This window comes from Lactuca serriola, chromosome 9, assembly GCF_051521515.1.
Source record: "Lactuca serriola cultivar US96UC23 chromosome 9, Lser_US96UC23_V15, whole genome shotgun sequence".
Taxonomy (NCBI): domain Eukaryota; kingdom Viridiplantae; phylum Streptophyta; class Magnoliopsida; order Asterales; family Asteraceae; genus Lactuca; species Lactuca serriola.
In genome coordinates this window covers 12,782,964-12,791,749 of record NC_136416.1, presented here as the reverse complement: position 1 = coordinate 12,791,749, position 8,786 = coordinate 12,782,964, and the positions used below count along the sequence as shown (strand labels likewise).

Here is an 8,786-nt window from a genome sequence, read left to right as displayed (position 1 = left end):
TAAAAAGATAAAAATATAGTCACACATCCTCTTTAGTTTAACCAATATTCGTCAAATGTAAACAAATTGCCATCATCTTTCACACACTTCTATCCATACGCATACGCCCACAAGCTCACACTGACATCACGTCAGATAGAACAACACCCCTATACCCACCTACCACATACCCACCTTACCTCACACGAACCAATTCTCCATGCATACAAACATGCATATTCATACACCCACATCCACACACATGTTTTTCATTTCTTTCCATCCGTAAGAGACCTTAGCCCAAAAGCAAGAAATTTATTAATTGTTTTTTATCATTTTTTTTTGTAAAGCAATCGTTTTGCTTTATATATAATATGAAAATTTAATAGAAAAATATATATTTGAGAGGATAAGAGTTTAATAAATAAAAATTGTAGTTAGATGAAAGGTTTATCTTCTTTATTAAATATAATAATAAGTTATACAAAAACCAATAAAAATGTATTTCAATAATATTACATAATTTACTTTTCAAATGCTTTGACATTCATTTTAACCAAATGCATAACAAATTCCAATTTCTTTTATATATTACATTTATTCCAAAAAATGGAAACTTCTGCTTGCGAACAGGTGCTGTATTCAACATTGATCTATTTAAATTGTTATATGTTTGAAGAAAAAACCATATATCTTTTTCCATTCATCTTTCCTTCATCATACACATCTACTCATGCAAGATTTGCATTTTTTTTGCATCTCTAATGTTGGATTTTTTTTGTTTTTTAAAAAAGTAATCTAATTATAGTGTCAAACTTGACGTGATTAGCAACAAAAGCAATTTTACATTTTTAATAAACTAAAACCATTTTACTCATCAATGATCATTTTGGAAAGCTTAGGAAGATTTAAACAACCATAGAAAGGAAGAAGTTTACAACCTTTGAAGACTTTGATTCATTTTGTTAATTAAGAAGTTGATGAAGATGACATTAAACTCCAAAGTAGAAACTCTCTATAATGTATCCATCAAACATGAATTAACCACCAAAGATTCTATTCTTCACTTGTATATATGTTGTTCTTAAGCTATCAAGACATATACTAAAATATGCTTAAGGAGAAGCAACATATGAAACCTTTATACTTGCACCAAATTACAACACAAAGAGGAGAGGGGAGGCAGAGGCAAAACGACGAAAATGGCAGCCAAAAACAAGAGAATAAGTGATCAAAAAGCTCATAGTTTTTGGTTACTTACACTTTTTTTTATATATCTAGACATATGTACCTTTGAGTCATACATTCTACAAAGTCAAACAAGCAATGTCACAAGGGATAAGTGTGTAAGATATGAACCAACAAGCAACCCCTCTCTTAAAGAGGTGGACCTATGGTTGTGGTAAAGAAAACAAAACCAAGTTTCTTTTCCATTTCATTTTTACAACTATATAATTATATGTGCTAGTTATTTATTAATGAACTTTAACAAGTCCAAAATAAACGTACATAACTTATCTATATTCATACCATATAAATATAACAAGTTTTTGTCTCTTATTATTATTATTTATTAGAAACAATAAATTTCAATATGTTGGCAAAATATTATATTTATAAAATAATATTTTTCCAATCAAATACAAGTGTTGATATTTATTAATAATCAAAATTATTTTAATAAATAATCAATTAGTAGTAAGTTCCTATAAGGTGTCACCCTATAGGATCATATATCATTAGCATTATCATTTTATAATGACTATTGGGCATAATGATCTTTCATCTAATTCCTTGATACACTACTAATCTGCTCAATATCATTTTTTCCACCACATTTTCTTTGTTTGAATTGGTGAGTTCAACTATTTAGTAGTGTTGTCGTATTATCTTGATTTGTGTTTGAGGATGATGATACCGCTTTTTTCCCTTTGTGTTGAGACCTTTTAGGGTCATAACAACAATTTATCCATTATTTCCCGAAGCTTAAGATTTAGTAGCATCATCTTCGATGCTTGGAAAATAAGCCTATGTCTGCGTAGGCCGCTAGTTTAGACATTACATTTGGTTTAAGTTTAATGTTGTTAAATTCTTGCTCCAATGTCATTGCCCGTGATCCTTTGTTGGTGTGAATGATGTTTTCTAGTAATATCAAGCCTCATAGGCCGTAGATTTGTCTTCAAGGACGCATAGAAGTAGGTCATTCCGGTGTGTCCCATAAACTTATTAATCATATGGTTATCTTAAAGATTATGCCATACATATGTAAGTATGAACAATTTTAGATTGTGAAGTTGCAAATGACTTGTTAAATCGGTTATGGTTTGTTTGATGGTATCTGCTACTCATATAACCATAGTAATTTTAGATAAAAAGGTGATGCGGTCTCTACTCGTTGCTGCGATAATTGCGATAATTCATTATAACTCAATGGATCGCATGGGTCTCGTGCCGACTACACATCATTCAAATTTCCACCTTATCAACTTTCGATGGTAGAATAGTGTCTTACTAAGGTTGTGATGGGTGGTGGAAATTAGGGTTTGATTATGGACATGGACATTAATCTCAATTTATAGTTCTTAGGCATAATCGGTGAACGTCAGTGGTGGTGTGTGATTTGAAAGTTTGTCGCTGTAAGTATGGATCGGAAAAGTTTTACCTAAGATGAGTAAGTTACTTTAGTGTCATCAAGCATTTTGACTTTGTGAAGAATGTTGGAGGTCGTGTAAATTAAAAAGGTGAAAAGGAGGCTTTGGCTGAATGTTATCATTGTTGACCATAGAATCTGACGGATAGGTTGGGTTGAGGTTGTAGCATCGACGAAGAGGATCAGATTTTAGGGTTAGTCGGCTCTGATACCATGATAATTTTCACTGAAGTGTCGCTTAGGTTGCATTCATTTCAAATAAATAAAGATTACAATGAGATATACATGGTAAGGAGAAATACATGGAAAGAAGATAAATAAGTTGCTAAATATATTATCATTGTTGGTTGTTTATGGTGTATGAAAAAACTTTGTGATAAAGTAATATCTGGTTTTATTTTAATCTTATTTTTATATTCCTTATATGTTAGCTTTTTATTCACTCACGAATTCTAACATGGTGCATTATATTTCTGTCACTAGGTGTGAGACCAATGTATTATCTGAGTTTATTTAAAAAAAAATAAATATGAAATTTTAACAATTGGAAAAAGTTTGAATTTATAAGAAAAATGAGAAAAAAGTTTGAATTATTATAATGTATTGAATACATTACATATATAATTTTTTTCTAATAAATACGTTACATATATATTACCATACATATTAAATATGAAATTTCAATTTAATAAAATAAAAAATACAATAAAATGATAAGCGGAAAATAGAAAATTCTAAAATTCTAAAAATGTCATGTGTCCAAATGAAGAAGAAGAGGACATATGACAAAAAATTCTTTATTTATTAGAGTGGACTTTACTTGTTTTGTAAACAACCTGATGTTATTTTCTAGAAATCCTTGTTATTTAACTAATTTGATTTTTTTAATTTTCTGTATATTTTTCGAGTTTTAAATTTTCACAAAATGTTACCCCTTAATGTTCTAATATACTGCAGTATGTTGTTTAACGAACACACGTTACGCAATATAATGTAACAAACAACATGGTCATTTTAGTAGTATTTATTTATGCAAACCAATCTGACCAATAACCATAAAAACGACTCTTTAAAAAGCCAAAACGGCAATGAGATCTCTCATTTTGTTGTTTTGTGTAATATTTATGCAACAATTTCATTTACTAATCTAAAAGGTAAAAAACCCCCATTTTATGTACTTAAATCCACAATTATATTCGACTCATCTAAACGGCTCAATCGGTTCAGTCTCCTTGAGCACACTGGCAGCCTCAAAACACTCCACAGCTTCCTTTATAAACATGGGACCCTCTTCTTTATAAAACTGGCCCAGATTATACCAACCCCATGAGTTCATCCAGTCCACCCGCAATGCTTCCGTCAACAAGCTTCTCACCACCGGTCCAGACCCTGACCCTGACCCTAACCCACCCCCAAGCCGCTTGAGAACCATAGCCATGGACACAAGACTTTGCACATGACTCGGGTCGATATCTAGAGCCATTTCGTAGGCTTTTAGAGCTTCTTTCTCGAGACCCTTTGCTTCATATAACAAACCTATATAACCAACAAACATGATTTTCCTTTTTTAGGGTAAATGCGAAATTACTAAACTACCCTTGACTTTAATCACGGGAACGTTTACGTACCGGTGATATACCATCGGGACGACGAGTAGTAACTGATAGCCTCAGATTTTAAAAGACATGCCTCCGCATCACGCCATTGTGATAAACTTATGTACAACATCGCCAAATCATGCCATGTTTCTAATTCCAAATCTTTATGACGTTTTCCAGCCACCTATCAAAAGGTCAAACATCAAAACGAAAAGTCAACGTTATTTTGCATCTCCAGAAAGACTTCCCTACCCGTTTTAGTAATTAGCCTAATGACCAAAATATCAAGAAAAAGTAACAAAATTAGTTACAAATTACCTTGAGATTCGTCATTTGTGTTGCAAAACTTTTATTCTGGACTTGAAGAACAGCAAGAAGCTGTGTATAAGTCTCAATAGCATTCTTTACTTGACCCTGTGCGATTTGAAGCTTGGCTTTCATCCTCAACAAATCTCCTTGATCCCATTTCCCAGTTTGATCCAAAGCAGCATTAATAATAGTTTCCCCTTCCAAAAACCGTTTCTGGCCCGAGAATATTCGGGCCAATAGCAACCAACTTTTAAGGCCCGACCCGCCTTCCAGTTTAATCAAATGTCTCGCATGTCCAAGAGCCACATCCAGTTTCCTCTGCTCAGCATTTTGTAAGCTGAGCTCATAAACAACTCTGGAATCGTTCATTCCGGTCAACCTTCCAGCAGTTTCCAAAGCCTTCATCGCCTCCGATTGTCGCTCAACTCTTTCGGAATCAGTCAAAGCGGATTTCGAATAACCGGAAAGTGAAACACCCAATAAAGAATACGCGACACCAACCATCTCGTCGCAATTGTTTTCCAAATGAATGATTCTTTTCGCGAGACGTACACCTTCTTCCATGGAATCGGAATCGGAATCGGGATTCTCTCCGCAGATTTTTGATGCGAGTAGTAAAGCCGGTACACAATTCGGATCCTCTTGTTTGTATATGTTTTTTAGTAAATTCAAAGCCGATAAACCATCGCCTTGCCCGTAGTAACAAAGGGATAAAAGGAGATACCTTTCTCTCCGGTCAACAACCGCCGGAATCAACGATTCCAATTGCTTTCCGAGAGCCCCGAGTCCGCCGGAAACAGATAACGCGTAAGAAAGATGATCTAACACCGATGGGTCCCATTTGATTTTCTTTAAATTAATTTTTTTTAGTAAAATCATCAAAAGTAGAATTGCTTCTTCAATGTTACTTCTAGGTATAAACGAGCCGTCCATCTGTGACCGGAGATTTGGCGGAGCCGCCTCTTTGTCGCCACTATAGAGAAGAAAAATAGCAAAATCCAATTCGATTTTTGCTTTTGTTTCATCATCGAGGTTCCAGTGATGGAGTAATGCTTGCCGGAATGATGAGATGGCTTCCTGGGGTGAATCGGAAAGTTGCCACAACTCCGGGAGCAATTCCACGGCGGAATTCAGAATCTCCTGTAATTTACAGTCGGCACCAAAGTTCTCCGGCAACCCTTCCGGTAATGATGATTCAACAATGTCGAGTATAACTTTGCATGATCGAGCAGCTTCTGAAAAAAAAAAACAAAAAAGAAAAAGAAAAGGGAGACGTAAGATTTAAGAATCGACACGAATCACGAAGTTTTTCACTGTATCCCGTGAAAAATATGAAGAACTAAATCAATACCTTTATATCGACCGAGAATCTGCAACGATTTTGACTTTAAGAAAATTGCTTCTAGAAGTAGACTAAGAGCGTGTGGTGATAATGGTGGAGTTGCGTAATTATGAGAACGTTTTTTACGAGGCTGCGCTCTTATAGCTAGACTAATTTTAATCTTTGGAGTAATGGTGGCGATATCTATCCCTTCAAAGACATGAAGAGCCGCTTCAATGTTTCCTTTCTGATACTCGTATCTTCCTAACAATGCTCTTGCTTCCTGCATAAAAATATACTACGATTTATGAGTATTTCTTTCTTTCTTTTTTAATTAATGCATTGATGGAAAATATTGGAAAACGGACCTCATAATTCAGAGAACCACTTTCGCGAAGCGATAACTCTGCTTCTTCAATACTAACTGTATCCGGTTTCTTATCGTTCTCCCCTACAGTTTGAGAAGAATAAAGACTAATTGAGTAGTCCTTCGTCCCTGTCGATTCTGATGAAGGGATCATCTCATTTGGGCTATTTGATCGTTTACACGAGCACAGGCACTGCACGACTTTTCTGAACCTCAGGTTTGGTCTATTCTGGTTTCGCTCTCTAGTCGGAATCGGATTACTATTCCTCATACTCTCTTTCCACCCTCGAGAAATCTTTAACCACACAAAACCAATGATCAATAACCCTCGAATCAGATAAGAAATTCGGTGTTTTGTAAGTATAATTTCGTGAAATCATAAGCAGTTTAACAACATCAATTATCAGAAAAGTATTAAAGTTGACTTGTAATTGGAAAGATCTTGAAACAATCAAATACCCAATTGGAAATTCCCAATTTCCGGTCAAGAAGATAACAAAATCTGCCCAATTCAATCCCTGAAAACCCTAATAAAAAAACCCGCAAAACCCTAAGCAGATTTCTGAATATATGGTTGATAAAACATTGAAGTTACAAGAACACCCGGTGTTGATTCAGAAAACGGAAAATTATATTTATAAAGAACAGGATTACCTTTCTTTATGGCAACTGAAATTGAGGAAACATGGCACATGAAAATCAGAACCCATCTTCAGTTTCAATCAGAACTATATTCAAAAGGCTTTTGATCAACACAACAGAATCAAATAAAGCTTGGAGCTTTTCTTCGCTTTTCTTTTTTCTTTATCGAGAAACTACATTCAAATACTGAAACTAGATTTCTTTGCTTTAGTTGATGAATTGAATTGAAGGTCTAAAGAAACGTATACCGGTATAGAAAGAATTCTTTTAAAGCTGGAAACAAGGAGATATCGAAGAATCTTGAACCGTAAGATTGAAGTTTATATTTGTAATCTTCATTTATTATTGTTTTATTTTATTGTGTGAAATAAATGCAGTTGGAAAGAAAATAATAAAAAAAGGAATTGGGTATTTGAGTATGGACAAATTTAATTTGAAAAAGAATAAGGAAGGCCCATGGAGTTTAAGGGGTTAACTGTCAGTCTCACTAGGCTCTTATCTTGCCAACTGGATTTAAATGCACTCTCATTTACAGATATTAATCTATTATTATTAATTTTTTTTCTTTTTAACATTTGATCGCAAGGAAAATGATAATGTTAGAAGTAATCTATGTTAGGAAATTTTAATATAAATATTTATAATTTTATTAATTTTAGACATATATAAATATATAGTATATATGTATATAATTAACTCTAATTGGGTTTATGCTCTACTCCGTGAAATCTTCAAAACAATATATGTATGTCCAAAATGGAATATATGTGAATGAGATATATATAATTAAAGTTGGGTATTTGATAATAAAAATTAGCAAATGAAATGAGTGTGGAAATAAATCTCACATTGATAGAAATATCATACTCTAATGAGTTTATAAACTTAAATGTATGATAGGCTTAGCTTGTATATACGATTTTACTCCAACATCTAATTTTAATACAAGAATATTAACATAATTTTTAGTGTATCATTCTACATCAAAATAAACATAAAAAATAAGGGACAATTACTAATTTAGCTAAATTAAAGAAGTGATTAACAATTTTTAACCAAAAATTAGGATTTGTCCCAAACTAGCCCACGAAACCGTATGTGGTTAAAATGGTCTACTGTTTCGCCCATTTATCTACTGTTTGGATTTTAGTATATAAAGATTTTTTTTTTCATTTTTCACTACGAAACCGTAGACGAAAAAATGGTCTACTGTTTCCTCTGAGAAGTCTACTGTTTCCCAAATAATAGATTAAAAATAATCTACTGTTTTGTCCAAAACCTACGGTTTTAAGTTTTTTTTTTTTTTTTCTTAATGAAAAAAGCACTAACTTTTACTGTAAAAGAGATTTTACTTTTAATATATAGTAGATACGATATAGTAGTCAAAAAGTTAGTGTTATTTTCATTTAAAAAAAACCCCAAACCGTAGTTTTTTTAGAGGAAACAGTAGATTATTTTTAATCTACTATTTGGAAAACAGTAGACTTCTCAGAGGAAACAGTAGACCATTTTTTCGTCTACGGTTTCGTAATGAAAAATGAAAAAGAAAATCTTTATATACAAAAATCAAAACAGTAGGTAAATTGGCGAAACAGTAGACCATTTTAACCACTTACGGTTTCGATGACTAGTTTGGGACAAATCCTAATTTTTGACTAAATAGTGATAAGTCATTAATGAATTTGGTTAGATTAATAATTTTCCCAAAAAATAATCACTTTTCATAAGACAATTTTAATATTATAAAAGTATCAAGATAGCAAGTGTCTTTTTTGACCTTATTGTGTATATTTTTGTGCCAACATATCAACTATGGCATCTCTAACCTGAGCATCTCATCATGACTCATCATATGCAAAGAAAAAACCCTCTTAAATCATTTGCAAAATTTCTTTATGGTTTTGCAGATTGTTATCATCG

General features: G+C 32.9%; 1 protein-coding gene across 1 annotated transcript; it reads right to left on the bottom strand.

The window, feature by feature from the left end:
• Positions 1 to 3,697: 3,697 nt before the first annotated feature.
• LOC145072678 (protein NPGR2-like) lies at positions 3,698 to 7,185 on the bottom strand. The gene is made up of 6 exons (XM_079019144.1): positions 6,879 to 7,185; positions 6,226 to 6,519; positions 5,888 to 6,140; positions 4,546 to 5,771; positions 4,258 to 4,411; positions 3,698 to 4,165 (listed from the first exon to the last, which is right to left on the bottom strand). The coding sequence occupies exons 2-6, from the start codon at positions 6,493 to 6,495 to the stop codon at positions 3,831 to 3,833; spliced, it is 2,238 nt and encodes a 745-aa protein (XP_078875270.1). The 5' UTR covers positions 6,496 to 6,519; positions 6,879 to 7,185; the 3' UTR covers positions 3,698 to 3,830.
• Positions 7,186 to 8,786: the final 1,601 nt, after the last annotated feature.

What these genes read in the sequence shown, in the direction of transcription:
- LOC145072678 (XM_079019144.1), bottom strand. Translation starts at nt 6,495, where the DNA reads ATGAGGAATAGTAATCCGATTCCGACTAGAGAGCGAAACCAGAATAGA. An exon ending in GATTCTCGGTCGATATAAAG is followed by an intron (nt 5,772 to 5,887) that starts GTATTGATTTAG and finishes TTTTTTTTTCAG; the next exon opens with AAGCTGCTCGATCATGCAAA. An exon ending in GTCCCGATGGTATATCACCG is followed by an intron (nt 4,166 to 4,257) that starts GTACGTAAACGT and finishes TTGGTTATATAG; the next exon opens with GTTTGTTATATGAAGCAAAG.